The sequence below is a fragment of the Bactrocera latifrons genome, unplaced genomic scaffold, assembly GCF_001853355.1.
Source record: "Bactrocera latifrons isolate USDA-ARS-PBARC rearing strain unplaced genomic scaffold, ASM185335v1 scaffold_17, whole genome shotgun sequence".
Lineage (NCBI taxonomy): Eukaryota > Metazoa > Arthropoda > Insecta > Diptera > Tephritidae > Bactrocera > Bactrocera latifrons.
Window position 1 is genome coordinate 1,668,650 of NW_017535185.1, and position 20,876 is coordinate 1,689,525.

Genomic DNA, 20,876 nt, shown 5'->3' on the forward strand with positions numbered 1-20,876 from the left:
TTAAAAAAAATTCTTTGGAAAAGAGTTTCGAAAAAACTGTTTTGAAAAAACTGTTTTGAAAATCTTTTTGGAAAAACTTTTTTGAAAAAACTGTTTTGAAAAAACTGTTTTGAAAAAACTGTTTTGAAAAAACTGTTTTGAAAAAACTGTTTTGAAAAAACTGTTTCGGAAAACTGTTTTGAAAAATCTGTTTGGAAAAACTTTTTTGAAAAACTATTTAGAAAAACAGTTTTGAAAATATTGTTGATAAAAACTGTTTAGAAAAACAGTTTTGAAAATATTATTGAGAAAAACTGTCTAGAAAAAATGGTTTGAACAAATTTTTTTGAAAAAAGTGTTTAAACTCTTTGAAAAAACGTTTAGAAAAAATGTTTTCGAAACCCGTTTACAAAAGACGGTTTTAAAAAATTCTTTGGAAAAGAGTTTCGAAAAAACTGTTTCGGAAAACTGTTTTGAAAAAACTGTTTCGGAAAACTGTTTAAAAAAATCTGTTTGGAAAAACTTTTTTGAGAAACTATTTAGAAAAACAGTTAAAACAAAAAAAGTAACAGTTAAACCCTTTGAGAAAACTGTTTTGAAAAAATGGGTTCRGAAATTAAAAAAAAAATGTTTTGAATAAATGGTTTAAAAAATATTTTGAAAAACTGTTTTTGGCTGTTGAAGTAATAACATTTTGTTTTAAAACAACAACTTACTCAATTTACAACTATAGATATTTACATATGTACATATGTATGTACGAGTATGTACATATGTATGTTGAGTATTGAAAATATTGCTGACTACCAGACTATTGAGTGGGAAATATGTGTGATTTATACAATTAAAACAACATGTTGCATACAATGTATATACCGCTATACAACGAAATAAACTTAATAACATAATTTGGTGCAATTTTAAACTGCTACGCAACGCAAAATTGCCTTGTAACTGTCATAAATTGCGCTTAAGCGCCGCCATCTCCGCTAGTACACATGGATCAATAGCCAAACTCAAATCTTCGAACATATTAACTATTCCTGCACTGGACGCACGCGCTGTTTCAACTCCCAAGCAGTTACGCTGCTCAAATTGCCACCAGCCTGTTGCCATATCCAAACATTTACTTTGGAATGGCGATGAGTATTGGAAAAATARTAACAGTATATGCGCGCACAGGGTGTGCAGCGTGCGTTGCGAGCATTTCGAAATTACTTTTCGTTGCTGACGCTGTTCCCAGGTATTAAAGTGAAATTCGCCAAGATATTGCAGCACYAATTGCAGATGCTGCAGCAAATCTGGCGCACAACGTGGTAGCAACGCCGCCAATATATCGCCACTCACCACCGTACGCAGGTGTGTGGTGCGAATCTGCGCTTGCAAATATGATTTGCCCAAACTGGTGCACTGCAGCYGATATTCGGCAATATTGAGCGCCGTCAATTCGCGAAAGTAGTCTATTTTCTCTAAGCGTCGGTAGAAGAATGATTTAGGCAACGGACGGGAACGCATGCGACAGACACCTTTCGGTGAAGGCAATGATGTTAAGTGTAGTGCGTRTGATAGTGGTGCCATGGCATAATTGTGTTCGAACCAAACATTTGCCTGCAACATTTCGTTTATGATCGCAGGCGGTAAGTGTGCGGTCGCGTTAGCRGTATCGAGTGTGGTGGATTGTTGCGCTTGTGTGGCAGACTCTTCTTGTACAGCAAGTTGTGTGAAATAAGGTGTTTGTGATAACTGCAAATAYTGTTGAACTTGTTCACCGGCAAAGGCGGCGGCAGTGTGCGGCGCCTACGTAAGAAGAAGAGCAATGTAAGCGACAGCACTGGTTTGTTTTTTTGTTGTACATAAATGTGTCTATGTACATAGGAAATGTTTATGTTCAATATACATAGGTATGTTCTTATTCATTATATGTATGTATGTATATTAAGCGGTGGCGAATTCTACATGGAACTAGGGTGCATTTGGTTTTTTGACGCTGCAGCATCAGAATCCATGTTTTTTGCAAAATTGTTTACCTGGTTGACATCCACTAGTTGATATACAATTGGTTGCATTTGTTGGTGCTGTTGTTGTTGTTGTTGTTGTTGTTGGTGTAATAATAGCTGATATGATTGTTGTTGTTGTAACTGCTGTTGCTGCTCCACATGATCCAAGAACAACAAAGGTTGCTGTATTTGTATGGCTGCTTGGTTATGTTGTTGTTGTTGTTTTAAAAGTTGTTGTAGCAACAGTAGTTGTTGTGACTGTGGCTGTTGTTGTAGCAGCAGTTGTTGTTGTAAATGTTGTTGCAGTTGTTTTTCCTGTTGCTGTTGTTGTTGTTCATCTTCTTGCTGTTGTATTTCCTCGTCTTGTTGTTGTAGTAACAATTGTTGTTGTAACTGTTGTTGCAGTTGTTTTTCCTGTTGCTGTTGTTGTTGTTCATCTTCTTGCTGTTGTATTTCCTCGTCTTGTTGTTGTAGTAACAATTGTTGTTGTAACTGTTGTTGTTGCACCTCTTCTTGTTGTTGCTGTTCCTGCTCCTCTTGCCGTTTCGCGCTATCTACAAATGCCAATGGTTGTGACATTTGTATGGCTACCTGGTAGTCTTGTTGTTGTTGCTGCGTAACTTGCAACCGATTGTAGTTGAGTTCAAATGGTTGCTCCTGCTGCACTTGTTGTTSCAACGATTGCTCTGACTGTGTCAGTTGTTGTTGCAACGTTTGTTCTGACTGTGTCATTTGTTGTTGTTGTTGCTGTTGTTGACTAAATTGTAGTTGATAATTTTCCAGCGCCTTCAAGAGTTCCGAACTATTGAACAAGCTGCTATCGCCACTCAGCGTGTACACAAACGATGCGTTGGATGCATTGGATGCACTGGTGCTGGTCGCGTTCAGTGTTACTGGCAACGTCAATACCATGGCATTTGCAGTTGGTGGTGATAAGCTTATATTGCTGGCGGTAACAAATTGCTCTTCTACGGYTGGTGTTAATTGCTGGTGACTTGCTGTTGCAACGTTTGTGTTGGACTCTGGCAGRTCGGTGGTGGTTGTGGTCGGTTCAAGTGTAGKTGCTTTCTTGGTGTTCAAAGCAACAGGTAGYGGTTGGAAAACGTGCGTGAGTTGTGGCACATAATCGCTAAGCTTTGCAGCTTTACGTGTTGTTGGCTTTGTAGGCTTTACACTTTTCTTTTTTGTTGTGTTGATTGTTTGTTTGTTGGTGAGTTGCACAAATGGGGKCAGATTGATTGGTGAGTCCTGTGAGAGCGGTGTGCCGGTGGACCGCAACATTACCTGCTCTTGTATCTGAGTGCTTGTGCGTTGCAGAATTAATTGTGGTTGATTGAATTGTTGCTGCAATTGTTGTGGCAGGAACTCGAGCCCTGTCGGATTGCTGGCATTGAGATTTTCTCCAATTGTTTGTTGTTGCACTGTGCGACTTTGTTTAATTGGCTCAATCGGTTGTGGATTTTCAGTAGGTTCATTTTCATTTTGGTTATTTATTGCTTGCTGTTGTTGTACTAAAAGGGTCGGTAGCTCAGTCTGAGTTAGTTGTTGTGGCGACTGTTGCGGCTCTGGTTGAATTTGCGCAGCGACTGCTTTAGCAACATTCTGAGGCACTAATTGGTGATGTTGATGCAACTCTTCCTTTTGCTTTTCAATATCCAGATTTTCTTGTTCCTGCAATTCTTGCTGTACATGAGTTTTTGTGTGGAGTGCTTGASTCGGCTTGGCTAATTGCTGTGACTCTAATTGTTTTTTAGTGTGTGGAACCTTTTGTTTTGCGATAATTTGTGATTTTTGTGTTCKCAGCGATTTTCTTATTTGTTGTTTTTGCGTTTGTGGCGCCTGGTCTTCAACTGCAAATTCTTTTTGTTGTTGTAGCATTGACATTGGTATAACTACGGTTGGTAACGGTTGTTGTTGTTGTTGTTGTTGTTGTAGCGGTGTTTGTTGCCGAATTGCACGCTGTTCATTTGATGCTTGTTGTTTTTGTGGCAGCGGTGTAGATTTCAGCTTTTTTTGTGTGTTGTTACTTTCGGCGATTGTTGTAGAGGCATCGTGTTGTTGTTGTTGTATTATCYGCGGCGCTTTTGTCACAGTTTYTTGTTGTTGTACTGTTTGTGGCGTYTCTGACACAGTTTGTTGTTGTTGTTGTTKTTGTTGTATGCTCTGTTGCACTATTGCCGCTGGCTGCTTTTCCTTTGCCTGTTTTAGAGCTGATATTTGCTGTTGTTGCTTTTTACGTTGTTGCTGTGCTTTCGGTAGTGGTATTTTAACAGTAAAAGCTTGTTGCTGCTGTTTTTGTTCTTGCTGATGTTCAGTTGCTGTTTTCAGCTGCTGATGTTGAGGTGGTTGTTGTAGTTTTTGTTTTTGTTTTTGTAATGATTGTTGCTGTGATTGTGAATGTTTTTGTAGTCTTTGTGAATGTTGTTGCTTTTCCCGCACTGCGCATTTTTCAAGTGTTTGTTCTTGTTGTTGTTTTGCTTSCGATTCCACTGTCGTCTGCGCATTGTTTTTGCTACAATTTTGCTGCTTTTGTTGCAGCGCCAACTTATGTGCCTCAATTATTCTKGTTAGTGCTGTGGCAACTTCTGTTCCTGTACTTTTTAGTTGCTTCGTCGTTTTTTGTTTTTGTCTGTGGTGTTCAGTGCAATTGTCGGCCGATTGTTGTACTTCCTGCAGCAACTCTTCCTTCACTTCGCGTGAAATAAACCCGGGAACGTGGACTTGCTCGCCTGTTAACGCTTGTTGTACAACAATATGCGCTTCTTGTTGCTGTTGTTCTTGTAGCGAGCATGTTTCCCCTGTTTGGGRTGCTGAATGTGGTTTTGTTTGCGTTTCAATTTGTGGCTGCTCTAGAGKCCTTACGTTGCTCTCTAGTACTGGGCCAGCTATAGGTTGCTGTGCTGTTGTTGTTGTCTGAACTGCAATTTCCATTTCCACTATGCACTCGGACATTAACTGAGTTTGCTCATTATTCAATTCGAGACTTGGCTGTTGTGCCAATATGCTTTCAGTTTCCATGTTCTCTGTGCATTGTGCAGTATGCTCCGCAACTTCACCTTCTATAGAATCAAGTGACAACAACAAATTGTTGTCATGTGTCCCCAAACTTTCAGAATGCGAAAGTGGCAGCAATAACTCTTCCTGTGTTTCGTTTGCTGATATTGATCCTTCAAGATCGACTATATCATCCAGTACTGGCACACATTCGTAATTCTCCTCATCGTTCGTTAAATTGAACTGCAATTTATCGAGTGGTGAGAGYTTCTCTTTTTTAATASCCTTGCAAAGCAACATCACTGGGTTGGCTAAAACGATAGRTCAAGCTAATAGCACTTTTTATAAGAAATKTAAGGATTTATCAACTTACGATTTTCTGCTGGCACTGCTGTCYCGCKCGAAACTGTTGACGCKTTGGCACATGCGGCGTGTAATAAATGTTCTATTGACAAAATTTAGCAGTATTAGCAATAAGCAATAAAAAGCKTTCACTTCGGATGCACCGAAGATTTAATACCCTTCCAAAGTAAAAAAAAAAAAGTTCCCATACAATAACTAAATTTTGAGTGATCAATTTTTATGTGGTTCGATTCGAAAAATTTGTTCGGAGATTGTAGAGGTGCCCTGAACAATAATCTATGGCACACTTCAGGAAGATGCCTTGAAAAATAAAATAGTTTTTCACAAGGACGTGATTTGGACCAGTTGCTGTTGCCTAATCTCCCTTAGGATGGTAAGGATTAGATAAGTTTTCGTCGAGGTCATCCAACGGTAGACCCAGAAAACGTGCTGTTTCGAAGGGTCCAAAAAGGGAGAGAGGTCTCAGATGTGTTGGGTTAGCTGGACATTCAAAGAGATAGTTAGTGTCATGCAGGGACTCATTGCACGTTGGCCATATATTTGATTTGTTAGGGTCRACCCTGGATAAGTAGGAGTTGAACGTGCTACAGTAGCCAGAACGAAGCTGMGCAAGAGTCGCTCTCGATTCTCACGGCAACTSGAGCTCTTCRYCTGCAATGGCTAGTGGATGAATTCCAAGTACGCCATTGCCTGAAAGGCAGTCAGTGAAGGTGTTAATGGATGCACTGTGTAYGGCGGTCAGTGCATATCTGAAACTTGTTTCKTCCGAAGTCTAGTCGGGGTATTGTTCGTCGACATAGTTGAGGAAGGACCTCTTGGTRCRCCTAGGAGGCGGTTCCGCTACAAGCAGGTGGCTACAGGGATGATTTATGCTTAAGCACTCCAACAGCTAGATGTGTATAAGAGACAGCCTAGGAGGCGGTTCCGCTACAAGCAGGTGGCTACAGGGATGATTTATGCTTAAGCACTCCAACAGAAACTGCTTGGAGAGAAGTGATGGAAGGTTGATTGAGTTTCTAGTTGTAAAAGTTAAACAGCAACTAGGCAGAGGGGAGTTATCAGACGATAGCATTCTGCTTTGGTGGCGGGTTTCCCAGGTTTCGATGGTGGGACTACTCTTCCGATTTTCCACACATCGGGCCCATGCACGAATTTGATTTTGATAGTCGGTTTGCATGACAGCACCATTTTAGATCGATATCTCAAAAACAGAGAGTATACTTCGCGTATATACAGACAGACAGAAAGGCAGCTAGACAGCCACGCCTAAATCGACTCAGCTCGTCACGCTGACATCTTTTATATATACAACCTTCGAGGCCTTCGTGACCTTAGACATATCGTTCAGGGTAGAAATGTAAGGAAGGCGAGTGTTATATTAGTTAAGCTTACCTGATGTTTGTATTCCCGCATCAACCGTACTAACGCTTCCTGTGGAATTTTTGTGCGGCTCCACATTTTCGTTCGCAATCGYTCGCACTGGCGATGGTTCAATTCTTGCGCCATTTATCTCTTCGCCTTCTGTCATTTTTCTGTTTGGTTCTTCTGTTTCTGTCGTTTCCTCATCCCGCTCCTCCAGTGCATGTGTCATAACTGCTATTTCAAAGTTGGCATTCTCCTTATCTTCTGCTGCCGCAACCGCCACAAAGTCATCGGTGAGTACATTGTCGCATATTTTGGGTGTATGCCATATCCAGCTGTCATAAAGCCAACATTTTTCATAAAACTTTTGACGATATGAATTCAGACGAGTTGTATTTTTAGCCATCTTTTTACCACTACGTCGGTAATAGTCCCAAAATAGTAGGTAATCGTAATTAGTGGTCGCAATTAGATCGTGCCAATGTAAAAGTTTCGGTGAGACATGCTTTAGGTCAGCTGCGGACAGTGTGAGGCCTTTGATTTTCAGAAACTTATAAAGATCCGCCAAGCGCATATAGAGATTAACGGGCCATACTTGGGGTTTTCGCACCACAAAATCGTAGCAATGCTGTAAAAGCTCGTTATTTTCGTAAATTTCCGCTGCCTCGTRTATGTGTGTGTATTGTTTGAATTCTGTGTAGGTCATATTTAGAATGGCGTGTAGTATGCGTCGCTTCAAACCGTTATGTAGGCGTAGTAGATATGGTAGAGTATATGACTGCAAGAAAAAAGTGCATTTTTTATTAAAAATATTTATATTTTTTTTTTAATTTTTACAAAACGCCTACTTTCTCTACTTCATAAAAGTACAATTTCTGCGCTGCCTGTATGCGTTGTTGTGCTTCTGCTTCTAGGTTACTTGTCGCAGCATTTTCTTTTGAGTTTGTAATTATTTCTACCACTGCTTTTGTTGTCTGTACATTTAAAGTTGCTTCAAGTAAACTATTTTGTTTTTCTTTTACAGTTATTGCTGGTTCAACTGAACTTGCTGCGTTAGGATTATGTGACAATATTGCTTCATTCGTCTCCGCTAAGTGACCAGCACTAGCAGCTGGCGCATGCGCAGCCTTTGCTACATTGGTAGGAACACTTGAAGTATTATTGGTTTCTGCTTCAACGCTTTGCTCAGCGCAATCTACGTTCATTGCATTTGTAGACTCATCTTTTGTAGTATTATGTATTTGTGATTGCTCTGTTGCATTTGCCGGATTTACATTAGTGGTTGCTACATTAACAGCTGCTACTTCGCTTACATTATCATTCTCGACAACTTCCTTTCCCCTAGTTAACCTTTTTGGCATCTCCACATGCAACTTCGGCACTTCTCGCAACCAAGTGTTGTGCAKCCAACATTTCTCATAAAACCTTTTCCGATACACATCTAATTGCGTGAATTGTTGAAACTTTTCACCTTTACAACGGTAAAAATCCCATTGCACAATTTCATCGAAATTCGTTATCACAGCTAGTTCAGTCCAATGCAGCAGCATTGGTGAAATATCTTCTAAATTATCAACACTAACACCTGAAACACCTTTTATTTCGAGGTATTCAAATATATCACACAACTCCATATACAGATTGACAGGCCAAATTTGAGGTGCTTTGATCGCATAATTGTAACAATCGCGCAGCAATTTTGGATCATCATACATTTCTGGCACATCATGAATTTTGGTATATTTTTTGAACTCGTCAATAGACATTTCCAGAATCGCCGATATTATACGCCGCTTTAGGCCATTATGAAAACGCAAAGCATATGCTAACGTATTTTTCTGTGGTAAATAAATTCAAATTAATAAATTACATATATAAAATCCATATTAATACAACACAAAAACCAGACCTTTGTGTACTCTGTAAGAAATAATTGCTTAGCTTGCTCTATACGCTGTCCCTTGGCTATTGCAGCTGATGCCTCTTCCGGACTATTGCTAATGTCGATGCAGACTTCATTTGATATTTCGTGCACTTTTGTAGGTTTTGATTTTACTTCTTTAGTTTGCGCCAATTGTTTACGTGGCAGCAATTCAGCATATATTCGCTCTAAAATAATATCTAGTTTTTCAATTTGTTGAGTGTTACGACCCACATGTCGRCGTAAAAATGATTCATCCATAAGCAACATATTTTTCGATAGGTATAGTATGTTAGACTTTTCATTAGTCCTAAAGTATTATAATAGTATTTAAATATAAAAACCCAAAAAACGATGTATTTGACTTACTGTTGTGTCGGTATTTCGTTTTCTTGCGACTTAGATGATTGTGCTTCAACTCGCTCTAGCTCCGTTGGTTTGCTTAAGGTTTTGAGTGATTGTTTTACAGGTACTCTCAATTTTGCTGAATTGTTTATGGCCTCAACATGCGCARTATTTGCAGTTGCTACTGTAGCAGCATTAGTATCACTATCTGGAAACGTGTTATATACACATTTAGTATTCTAAGCAAATACGTTTTTTATAATTACCTTTGACTTCAATAATTTCCAATGTTGGTATCTGCATTATTTTCTTTTTTAAAAATGTTGGACATGGTTTTGTTTCCAGCTTATATATATTACGAATTTGTGGATTTTCATAGAATTGAATAAAGAAGTTTTTTAAAACTCGCTCTTTCATCAGTTCATCGTTTATAAAGTCGAGACTTGTTGCAATTTTGATATCCTCGAGTATGCAATTAACGATACTCATAGAATGGGTCATACTTTTGAAAGTGTTGAGGGTTACTGGGTATCGGCTCTCTTGTAATACGCCAGGATCTCGCACAAAGCTGTTCCAGTCGAACTTATTCACTGCATTATTGTTAGTACTGAAAAAGTATGTGTTTATTATTTTGAACACATTTCTAGCTAAATACTTACTTTAAGTCCTGTTCTTTACCGGCCACAAGTTGCAAATTATTTTCTCTCTTTTCCATTTCATCATGCTGTTTGGTTGGGTTGCCTGAAAAGATGCAGATGTCCCTGCCTTTTTGAGTATTGCATTTATTTTCCATACCCATTTGCTTACATTGCCTTTTACAAGGAATGTTTGAATGCTGTGGCGACAAAAATCGTTTTATACTTTGATTGTTACAACTCGCTTTCTTAATATTTTTCATAATTTCGATACCAAACAATTTTCGAATAGGATAAGAATGGCGGCACAAAATATAAAATTAACAAAAATTCCGTATTGACGAGCTGCGGGAATGTCAAAATGCAAGCGTTGCCAACTATTATACTCTGTAATGAAGATAAAGATTTTAAAAGGAGTCAACAAGTTATGAATTCAATAATATTTATATRCACGAAAATATTCAACCATATACAAGTATGGCTTTTAAATTAATGATAACTATTAAATACCACCCCAAAGTCTTTGATAGAAACAAAAATTCGCGACGTATCTAATGGTTATTTATGACAAGACGTAAAACATGGATGCATCATTGCACAGCTGAGTCTAAACGCCAGTCTTTTAAACCACAAACTCCTTTGWGAGCTTTGGTTGAAACTCGGCCGGCAAGACTTTAGTACAGCAGTCTATTTTTTGGTATTCACCCGAAAAAAAATTTTCATTGAGTGCTCCAAACATGGCGGAGAAAAATTGCTTTTGCACAAAGAAGCTCCTATTCATTCAGCTTAGGCTAAGGACATTTYAACCCATGCCCCCATTCCTTCATCCCTTGAAATGAAAGTCATTATTGTTTTTGCCATTTCTCGTGCATTTCTAGAGTGAAGTTATATTTCTTATAATCCCATAATTGATTTTCAAATTATATGAAGTGCGGCTTTTCTTGCAAAAACAAATACATATATATTTTAAAGTGTTTTAATAAATCATATACAAAATATTTATTTCTAAAGGCATAAGCAATTTAAGCAGCTTTCCAAGTTTAAATCTTATAATTAACTTTAAAATTGCCTATGTAGTGATCAAAAGCCTTTTTTCAGCACTATAAATAAATGGTTTAAGACATATTAAAGTTTTGAGTAAAATCGTATTCGATGGTCGGTATAACAGTTTGCACGAATTTCAAAAAAATAATCAAGTACATATGTACGCCGAGCTCACCGCCACCCTCTTCAACAGTTTGTATAATCTTTTTCATAATATCAGCGTGACGACAAGGGTGCACGCTAGCCATATTTGGTCCAGGCAAATGCGGATGGCTTTCCATTGTTACAGTCTTCTTAGCATGATCTTGCGAAACATCCTCGTACATTTGTTCGACAGTTAAAGGTTTTCGATTCTGTGTAAAGAGCATAAATAAGTATTTWTCTTGATAAAATAGTATAMATTTTTTATATAAAATAATATAACTAACCTCATCATAACCGACCACCCAAAGTCTTGGTGTTTGATAATATTTATCATAAGTAATATGCAAGTCATAGGTGCGTGTATGCAACACTGAATCGCTTRCGTCAGCACCTCCAGTAGCTGCTTCATCGGAATTTGATTTTTTTATTCCGGCTTCCGTATCTAATTTACGTGTTGTAGTGGCAACTGAGGGATCCACCAATTGCARCATACCACTTTCTTCAAATTCGTCCATATCAATTGCTTCGTCATCTTCTTCGTCTTCGCTATCGTTATCAATAAGTGCGGCGCCATTCGCACCTTTGTCTTCATCTGGAGTACGCATTTCATCCTACAATTATAAAGTACCTTGCTACTATCGTAGATGTATATAAAAGTGTTGTTTACATACTTTATTTTCATCAAGTGTCAATTCACACACTTTTTCTTCGAGTTCTGCTGTGCCGTCTTCGTTTAGTTGATGCGTTTCTACCCAACCACCGTCACCACCTTCCTCTTCAACTACAGTCTCCTCACCCACATATTCCATTTGTCTACAACGCCTATAGCAAGGAACATTTCGAGTAATCAAAAATTGTTTGTCTACAAAATAATATATAATATTTGAACTACTGCACGATTCACTATTTATATAAACAAAACCTTTAGGTAAATATGTTTTTGTTTTTGATTCATCGCCGGCGGCCCACTGCCAAGTTGGACAATGATGCACCAAATGATCTCCAGCGGCTACGAACTCTTCCGGCGTCAAAACACCTGTCTCTCGAAATTTAGATTCCTGTAAATTGTTATTATTGTTCAATTTTAATATTTGATTAGGTATTCAACTAAATCACACACCTTTAAAACGGGAGTAAGATACTCTGCCACATTTAGGGCTGTTCCTTTGACAGTGTTCAAAACACTTTGCATTGTTTCAAAACTTAAAAATTATACTTTCACTAGTCAATAATATATAAGTTATGTATATAATTAAACGGACTAAAGTTCAATAAATTATCACTATTTCCAATACTCGCATAAATATACTGTAGTGAAAGATTTTTATTTCCTCAACACTCGCCGACCGTGTGGAGCCTTTCCTGAATTGTCATTCTAACCGCGTTGCCAACTATGTTTATAACTAGTGTTTATATACAAGTTGTAAATACAGACTTTGTTCCGAAAACAATTACAACAATTGTATATATTTATACGGTTTAGTTATAAATAATTTKAAAAATTTTGTGTTGATGTATTTATACTTATTTATTTTTTGCCACAAACAATTTTTTTTTTTAGCATTTGGGAAGCCATGTATTTTTGCAGAATAATTTTGTTATATCAACAATTACCAAACACTGGAGAAAGCTGCCATATTTGAAACTATTTTTGTATGATAATTTGTAAAAATCGAATCTCAAATTTTAGCTTTTATAGAARTTTTAATATTTTATTGAACATATATTTTTTTCTTTTACAGCTAATATTTCATAATAAAGTACTAGTTCAAACAATAATTGTTTGCACAATTGACTTTTGCGCAACCATGTCCGCCTCAATAGATAATATCCRCATTGGCAGCACTATAAGTCGGATGTGTGTTGGTGTTGTGCAGTGAGGTGAATCGAGAAAAAGTGACGATTTTCTCAATTTATTGTGAAAATAATTGAGGAAACTTACATTTTTATATAATAAACGTAAAGATGAACTTAAWTGTAATAAATATGCGTTATTAGGCGAAAATTTTCGCAAGACAGTGCGCTGTAGTGACGTTTGTAAAATTTTGCCTTGCAAAAACGCACGAAAGACAAGACAAAACGAAACAAAAAATAGCAGCAGCAGCAGAACGGTGTGGCACCAGCTTAGGGCGGCAGCAATCACGCAGACGAATATTTTGGAAGGAAGGTCGGTCGATTATTTGACCGAGGGCRAAAGTAGTGTGTGAAAAAATAAAATTCGACGTATATTTTATATTTGTCGCGTTTCTATAATTTTACATATAACAATTTTCAATGCAACAGAGCCACTGAGATAACAGCGAAAATTGCCTTTTCGAGAATTGCCACTTGGAGTTGGTCGTGGTGTTTTGGGCTTGCCGTAGACAAAAACGCTAAGGTAAGAAACTACAACAATTGTAATACATATGCATTTTAGTTAGGTAGTAATTGTTAATTAGCTCAGAAAAAGTAGGCAAAGCTTTTCGTCAAACGATGGCAGTGGCATAGATACTTCTATTGTTGATTTTGGTCTGTTGTGTGGTAGGGCGAAGCTATTGACAGCTGTTGTGGGCATAAACAGACAAATTGGATTGGTGGGCGAAGCAATACTTTTTGTTTTAGTTCTTTACACCAACACAGATTTGTGATATTTTTGGAGTTGAGACATATAAAAATGGGTTACATATGTACCAGCCGCATGCATTAAAAATAAAATGTACTTTATGTAAATATATASAAAAATGTTGAAATTATTTTGAACATAAATACTATTACAAGTAGTAATAATAGTTCAACTTAAATACGATTATAAATATTAATAATATTGTATTACAGATAGACGCGGTGTGGGGTTGGGCTTCTGCCCCGCTGCGTTTAGCGGCGAACAGGATGGGCGATCCAATGCTGGCAGGAGCGGCTGGCAGCGCTGGCACTTCAACTGGTGCCATCGATCGTCCACCGTCTCCGGCACGTCTATCGCACACCTCGGAGAAACACCCCAAGGTTACATTATCAGAGTTGAATATGCTGCGACGCCATCGAGAACTTTGTGATGTTGTACTCAATGTTGGCGGTCGCAAAATTTTCGCACATCGCGTAATACTTTCCGCCTGCAGTCCATATTTTCGCGCTATGTTCACCGGCGAGTTGGAAGAATCACGACAAACAGAAGTAACTATACGAGATATAGATGAAAATGCCATGGAGTTGCTTATCGACTTTTGCTACACTGCACACATCATTGTCGAGGAGTCTAACGTGCAAACTTTATTACCAGCAGCATGTCTACTACAGCTGGTTGAAATACAGGATATTTGCTGCGAATTCCTAAAGCGACAATTGGATCCGACAAATTGTTTAGGCATACGAGCTTTTGCCGATACACACTCATGCCGGGAATTATTGCGCATTGCCGATAAATTTACACAACACAACTTCCAAGATGTTATGGAAAGCGAGGAGTTTCTATTGCTACCCGTCGGACAACTTGTGGATATTATATGCAGCGATGAGTTGAATGTACGTTCTGAAGAGCAGGTTTTCAATGCTGTTATGTCTTGGCTGAAATACAATGTGGCGGATCGTCGTCAACATTTGGCACAGGTTGGCTTACTATATACTTCTACTTACAAAACAAATTAATTATTATTAAAATCTTATATTCAGGTTTTGCAACATGTACGTTTRCCGCTGTTGTCACCAAAATTCCTCGTTGGTACTGTTGGCTCTGATTTGTTGGTGCGTTCAGATGAAGCATGCCGTGATCTCGTTGATGAAGCCAAGAACTATTTATTATTACCACAAGAACGTCCMCTAATGCAAGGTCCACGCACACGCCCACGTAAACCAACACGTCGGGGTGAAGTATTGTTTGCTGTTGGCGGTTGGTGCTCAGGTGACGCCATTGCCTCTGTAGAACGTTTTGATCCGCAAACAAACGATTGGAAAATGGTCGCACCGATGAGTAAGCGACGTTGTGGCGTCGGTGTTGCCGTACTCAATGATTTACTCTATGCCGTTGGCGGTCATGATGGACAAAGCTATTTGAATAGCATCGAACGTTATGATCCGCAAACAAATCAATGGTCTTGTGATGTCGCGCCAACCACCTCCTGTCGCACCAGTGTTGGCGTGGCCGTCTTGGAYGGATTTCTGTATGCCGTCGGCGGGCAGGATGGCGTACAGTGTCTGAATCATGTTGAGCGCTACGATCCTAAAGAGAACAAATGGTCAAAGGTGTGTGTGAAATGACTTACAATTAACTTTTTTATATCATTATATATTAAATAATTTTTATTTTTGAAACACAAGGTCGCACCAATGACAACTCGTCGTTTAGGCGTGGCCGTCGCCGTTTTGGGTGGTTATCTCTACGCCATTGGCGGCTCTGATGGTCAATGTCCACTAAACACGGTTGAGCGCTATGATCCAAGGTGAGCTCATAAGAAATGCTATTTTATATATATTATTATTCATGTAATAAAAWTATATTTTTATTTAGACAAAATAAGTGGTGCGCTGTTAACCCAATGTCCACACGTCGCAAACATTTGGGCTGCGCTGTCTTCAATAACTACATATACGCTGTCGGTGGACGTGATGATTGTATGGAATTATCATCAGCTGAACGCTATAACCCGCATACAAATACCTGGAGCCCCATCGTGGCAATGACTTCGCGTCGCAGCGGTGTAAGTGCAATTCTGTGACTAAGACAATATATAACAAGAAAAAACGTTATTTCGGCTGCACCGAAGCTATCATGCTCCTCACAGCTGCTTTCTTATTTAATTTTATTAATATGATACAGTTTACTAAAATATATTTGCTATTTATTAGGTTGGCTTGGCAGTAGTGAATGGGCAGCTATATGCCGTTGGCGGTTTTGATGGCTCCGCCTACTTAAAAACAATTGAAGTTTACGATCCAGAAACCAATCAATGGCGTTTATGTGGTTGTATGAATTATCGACGCTTAGGTGGTGGCGTAGGTGTGATGAGAGCACCACAGACTGAAAACTATATGTGGTAAGTTTAGTTTTACTTGATTTTATGTAAAAATTAACAATCATTTTTTTTTGCCTTTCTAGGATACGCAAAGATTCCGTTGTTTGATTGAATACAGAGGTGTGTTATTAAAGCCGTGGCCACGCCAGAAACATTTAGCGCGTTGCTACGGTACATTTTAAGGCTTTTAAGCTTAAATTAAATTCGTAAGCAGAGTAAATATATATTGAAAACTACAAACATAAAGAAAAAATCGAATAACCTAATTATAACAAAAATTATATATATATAAACAAAAAACCAAAAAAAGTAAAAAAAAACTATAGCGCATGAATTCCATTTACATGAGAACAAATGAAATTCATTGTTTGCCGCTTGCCTGTGATGATAATGTGGATTGTGAAATTGTGCGAGTGGCCGTCATGTTGCGCTTAGCCAAATTTCACTTTGTAAAATTGATAACAGAACATTTCCACACAGCTGTTTGGAACAGCTATTTGTCCCGTGCACTGCAACACAATGCTGAAACACAGACGCAATAAACTAAAACAAAAAAAAAAAAAAAAAATGCAATTGCTTGCGCGGTGCACGGGACATGAAAACAATTCTTTTGTAAACGAATAAAACTGCAATATTACGAAAGTTGTAAAGTTGGGGAAATAAGTTGAAAAGATTGAACTAATTTTAAAAAAAGTTGTAGGAAATTAAGGGTATAAAAATTTTAACTGCCTTCTAATTGCAAATGAAAATAAAAAATAAGGAAATTTTTTTAATTTAATGAATAAATAAGCCTATGACCAGTATCCATTAGCAGTTCTAACACGAAAATATATTGAAATGTTTTCCTAATGCATAAAACAGCACCACTTCAAATGCAATGTTGTGCTAAAATAAATTTTTATTTAACCTTACTTTTTTGAGAACGTTAGTGATTTTTCTAATTTGCAGATTTGCACTTTAAGCTCGCATTAATAAATTTATTTGTTTTCTCTTTAAAAAAGACCAAATTTATTTAATATAAAAATGAACCTGAAGCTGGCAGCTCCCACTCATAGTATTAAGCCACTAAATACATGTTAAAAATAAAAAATTAAAAAAATAAATAAGAATAATAAAAAAGTAAAGAAATAATACAATAAAAAAAGTAAAWATAACTAAAAAACTATATAAACGAAAGCATTAAGAACCAAAAATATACATACATATATAAACATATAACGGAGTAGTCAGCAAATAATTTATTACCAGCTAATTTTAATATACAATTTGTTGTTAATCAGCGTGAATTTGCTTTTCGAAAATATAATTTTTTTTTTTTTGTGAAACGTAACTTTGTTTTAATTTTAGTTAAACTGCATTTCTCAATGAATTAATAAATAAATATACATATGTATTGTATGTACGTAAACGTATTTGTATAAGCATGCACCAAATGTGTATGTGTATGTAGGCATGTATTTGTAAACTTGATGAAAACATTGTTCTTTGCTGGAAATAAAATGTTGACAACTAAATTAAGAATTTATTAATATAATATATTATATATAATAATAACAAAAAAGTGCGTAATGGACGTTGGTAAATGCTGTAGAATACCTTGAAATCGAGTTCTACTGTGACGAACTTAACGAATATATTAATAAATAATTGGACAAAATATTATTGAACGTGCATAATGAGTTATTTCATGTGTAAAAAATATTTTCTTTTTAATTTAGAAAAGTAAATAATGATATTTTAAGTTAAACGCAATGAGCTCCACTCCATAACCTCAAATACTCGGAATAATAGTTGATGGCGATAACTGTATGGTATTTAATTACTGGTTGCTTACGTTCCTCAAGTGTGAGTTCCAGGAGTATTCACACTCATAAAGAAATTACTTAAAAAGGAACGATCATATTTTGTGAAATCTTTAACTTGTTTTGATCGTTTAGTTCCTATTGACAGTTATATGTATATGCTATAGTACTTCGATCTGAACAATTTCTTCGGATATTGATTGCACCGTTGCCTGCGACAATAATTCATGCCAAAATTCCTAAAGCTGCCTCATCAAATAAAGTTTTACATGCCAGGACATGATTTGCAACACGCACAGTTTTGTATTGTAGTTTGTTTTGTATATTTTTCCCACTTATGAAAATATAAAATATATATATATATTATATATGTATCTATGCCATTGATTAGTTGTATTTCTATTTTCCTTAAATCTACGTTTCTTGCACTTCGCCCGGCACCAAGTCTTCCGCAACCGTAGTTCGTGGCGGTGGTCGAAATTTACGATGTACTTCATCATTTAGTCCCTCGCGATTACGTGCAATTTCGATTGCTAAAAACTGTATACGTACAACAAGTAGCGAATTTTCGGGTGAAAATTCTTTGGATGAATCGGACCGTATTAATGTACCATAAGCGTAATCATCTAATTTATTGAATTTTTCCGCAAAAGTGCGCCAACGAATTTTAGCATCATCTGATTTCAGCATATCGTCCGTTATCACTTCTAATTTTAGATCAGGAAAATCTTCTCGAAATGCTTGGTATATTTGGTCATCATATGGGGTCAGGTGTAGACATGAAGGGTGCACGCTTGTGAGTAGCTTCAATTACACAATTAAAAAATAGTACTCATTCTTAAGCAATAACTATTATTATAAGAGTACTGCTTAATATTTACATTGAAATATACTTCAGCGTGATCCATTGCCTTTAAAGCCCACATTTCTTCAACCAGCTCATCATTGCCGAATTCCTCCGCGGGCCGCGACAATAATGAGGCACCTTGCTAAATATGTTTTCCATTATTTASATTTTTAGTATATAGTTACTTCTCAAATAACAAAACAGTATTTACCATCATTTCCATTTTTTGAAGAAAACTGCTTTAAATATTATACAAAAAATTACTAATCAATCAGTAGATTATTATGTGTGTGCTCAGTGATGAGAATATAAAGTCGATAATTTTACATCAACATCGATTATGTATAACAGATATTCTCATTTCGATAAGAATGTATAAATACACTGCGCGGCATTATAATAGCGCCCCCATACTTTYGTTCAAGTTAGGTGTAGTAAGAATTTACAAGAAAAAAAAAACTGTTTTGACATTCATATATAATATTTTACAAATATTCTCTGAAATTTGGAGTAATTCCGACAAATACTTTTCGAGTTATTTAATAATTAGCAAAATGTTCATGGGCGGTCTAAAAAGTTCGTGTAAGACTTCAAATGCTTTTTTTTTCTCAAATCAATGTTTTTGAAGTGATAGTTAGAGACCGACTCAGTAGATTTTAATGAAATGTATAGGTTTTTTTTTCAAAACATGAACTAGTGACTTTTTAAAAAATAGGAAAAGTCTTCCAGAGATCGCCAATGTGTTATTAAAGAATATGTTTTGATTAGGCACTATATTTCTTCACCCCCGATTGATTTTAGATGAATCTCAAAGATTTAGATATGGTCACTGCAAGTAGGTTCCGTTGGAACTGGGTCCACAAAAATAACCATTACAGCCAAAATTAGATTTTTTTTTTTAGTTTCTGTCAAGTCGAGACTTTAATTGATGGCGTTTTTCATTTTATATAAAAAATTTACGCCCWTGAAAATCTAACCGGCTCCCCAGTCTTTCAGACTTCAATGCTAGACAATATTAAATAACTTTAAAAACACACACACTCTTATATAAAACAACGATCACTTTCCATTTTTTGAAAGGATATTATTTTATTCTAAAGTGGTATTCTTATAAAGATGAACTGCAAATTCTTAGGCTGTTTCCATWGGTTGCGCAGCAGTTTCCTCGGTGTATTTGCCCTTATCTTTGCCCAATGCCGCCATGCGTCCCTTGCCGCGACGGTCCAAAATTGCCTTACGGTCCTTGTCCAATTTCAATTTGACAATCAAGCAGTTGGAAGGGTGAATACCAACATAAACATTGGTACCGTTGGCATTTTCACGCTGAATCTTTTCAACGTACACGACGAATTTCTTACGATACGACTGCACTACTTTGCCCACCTGGTTACCTTTGAAGTGTCCGCGCACCACTTGCACTTCATCATCCTTGCGAATGGGCATAGAGCGAACGTTGTACTTTTGACGCAACTCCTTTGAAAGTGGAGCCGACATCAAACGACGACGGATGTGTGAGGGAGCCTGGAAGTGACGCTTGCGGTTCTTCCTGCGTGAAGAGGTGACAAATTTGTTTTGTTTCATGGCTGCGCACGCTGTTGTTTACCCTGTAAAAAAAACAACAAAGTTTATATCTTTAACTTGAATGGAAACATCGTAACAATTTGCTTAAAACTATATTTAAATATAAATATTTGCTTGGCAGTGGCACAAACTTAAACAAACTAAATAATAGTTAAATTTTTGCATATTTCATTGGGAAATTTCAATGGTTTCGCGCAAGGCACATATTGAAGATTCATTTGGCGGTAGGCAAAGAAATAAAATATTAGTACGCGAAATAGTAGGAATTTCGCAAAATTTACTCGTCTACGTTGGTAAATACGTTAATTTCATTTCATATAATTTATTTGCCGCAAAGATGGAGAGAGATTTATAAAAATTTTATGGAGCAAAACTTACACCAAACTAGTCGCGTAAAAACAACAAAAAGAAGGAATCTGAYAATCAGATTGTCGGAAGTACTAAAAATTTGGCGAAACGTCAAACAAGTACGTTCACATGAAGTTAGCTGTGGTTGCCGTATGTTTACAGGCTCAATCATGTTACAGAACTTCTAAATTTATTAATATTATTATTTATTTGAGAACGTTTTGATGAGAAATTGCAAAACAAGAAGCTGCTAATTAATGCATAAGTTTTTTATTTTAAATAATTGTTTTAAATTTAAATAAAATTCAAGAAATGAAGAAAACAGTACACTGGTAATCATAGCCTAGGATTCTTAATATAACACAATTTTTAAATATTCCAAATGAATTGAAGATTATAGACTTTTGTTTACAATTTGTTATATACCTCAGCCAGGGTTGCAAATTTTGTAAATAAAAGTTTTTTAATTAGTTTTTCAATTTTTTTGTGATTAAATTAAATTGAGTTAAAAAATAAAATTTTAGTAAAT

General features: G+C 36.7%; 6 protein-coding genes across 8 annotated transcripts; 1 reads left to right on the plus strand and 5 right to left on the minus strand.

The window, feature by feature from the left end:
• Positions 1-714: 714 nt before the first annotated feature.
• On the minus strand, positions 715-5,340 carry LOC108966704 (putative uncharacterized protein DDB_G0271606). The gene is made up of 3 exons (XM_018929723.1): positions 2,398-5,340; positions 2,007-2,259; positions 715-1,776 (listed from the first exon to the last, which is right to left on the minus strand). The coding sequence occupies exons 1-3, from the start codon at positions 5,268-5,270 to the stop codon at positions 937-939; spliced, it is 3,966 nt and encodes a 1,321-aa protein (XP_018785268.1). The 5' UTR covers positions 5,271-5,340; the 3' UTR covers positions 715-936.
• LOC108966705 lies at positions 5,300-9,887 on the minus strand. Its single transcript, XM_018929724.1, has 8 exons — positions 9,769-9,887; positions 9,621-9,702; positions 9,228-9,568; positions 8,986-9,169; positions 8,605-8,926; positions 7,544-8,533; positions 6,726-7,473; positions 5,300-5,415 (listed from the first exon to the last, which is right to left on the minus strand). Exons 1-8 carry the CDS (start codon positions 9,857-9,859, stop codon positions 5,300-5,302), a joined length of 2,874 nt encoding a protein of 957 aa, XP_018785269.1. The 5' UTR covers positions 9,860-9,887.
• Positions 9,888-10,447: 560 nt separating this feature from the next.
• Positions 10,448-12,223, minus strand: LOC108966748 (ubiquitin-like-conjugating enzyme ATG3). The gene is made up of 5 exons (XM_018929783.1): positions 11,905-12,223; positions 11,707-11,842; positions 11,456-11,646; positions 11,069-11,395; positions 10,448-10,993 (listed from the first exon to the last, which is right to left on the minus strand). The coding sequence occupies exons 1-5, from the start codon at positions 11,974-11,976 to the stop codon at positions 10,712-10,714; spliced, it is 1,008 nt and encodes a 335-aa protein (XP_018785328.1). The 5' UTR covers positions 11,977-12,223; the 3' UTR covers positions 10,448-10,711.
• A 398-nt stretch (positions 12,224-12,621) lies between these two features.
• LOC108966744 (kelch-like protein diablo) lies at positions 12,622-16,337 on the plus strand. Of its 3 annotated transcripts, XM_018929775.1 has the most exons (7): positions 12,622-13,161; positions 13,599-14,366; positions 14,430-14,999; positions 15,075-15,196; positions 15,265-15,454; positions 15,603-15,790; positions 15,853-15,877. In XM_018929775.1, exons 2-7 carry the CDS (start codon positions 13,653-13,655, stop codon positions 15,875-15,877), a joined length of 1,809 nt encoding a protein of 602 aa, XP_018785320.1. In that variant the 5' UTR covers positions 12,622-13,161; positions 13,599-13,652. The 3 variants fall into 3 exon arrangements, with proteins under 3 accessions (XP_018785320.1, XP_018785321.1, XP_018785319.1); XM_018929776.1 differs by lacking the exon at positions 15,853-15,877 and having other exon boundaries at positions 12,623-13,161; positions 15,603-15,794; XM_018929774.1 differs by lacking the exon at positions 12,622-13,161 and having other exon boundaries at positions 13,653-14,366; positions 15,853-16,337.
• Positions 16,338-16,962: 625 nt separating this feature from the next.
• LOC108966749 (protein PBDC1) lies at positions 16,963-19,363 on the minus strand. Its single transcript, XM_018929785.1, has 3 exons — positions 18,630-19,363; positions 18,453-18,560; positions 16,963-18,375 (listed from the first exon to the last, which is right to left on the minus strand). Exons 1-3 carry the CDS (start codon positions 18,639-18,641, stop codon positions 17,986-17,988), a joined length of 510 nt encoding a protein of 169 aa, XP_018785330.1. The 5' UTR covers positions 18,642-19,363; the 3' UTR covers positions 16,963-17,985.
• A 98-nt stretch (positions 19,364-19,461) lies between these two features.
• On the minus strand, positions 19,462-20,020 carry LOC108966750 (60S ribosomal protein L26). The gene has a single exon (XM_018929786.1). The coding sequence runs from the start codon at positions 19,997-19,999 to the stop codon at positions 19,550-19,552; it is 450 nt and encodes a 149-aa protein (XP_018785331.1). The 5' UTR covers positions 20,000-20,020; the 3' UTR covers positions 19,462-19,549.
• Positions 20,021-20,876: the final 856 nt, after the last annotated feature.

Excerpts from the sequence above, each read along its gene's own strand:
- LOC108966749 (XM_018929785.1), bottom strand. Across the intron at positions 18,376-18,452 it reads ACGCTGAAGTATATTTCAAT|CTACTCACAAGCGTGCACCC; the intron begins GTAAATATTAAG and ends GTGTAATTGAAG.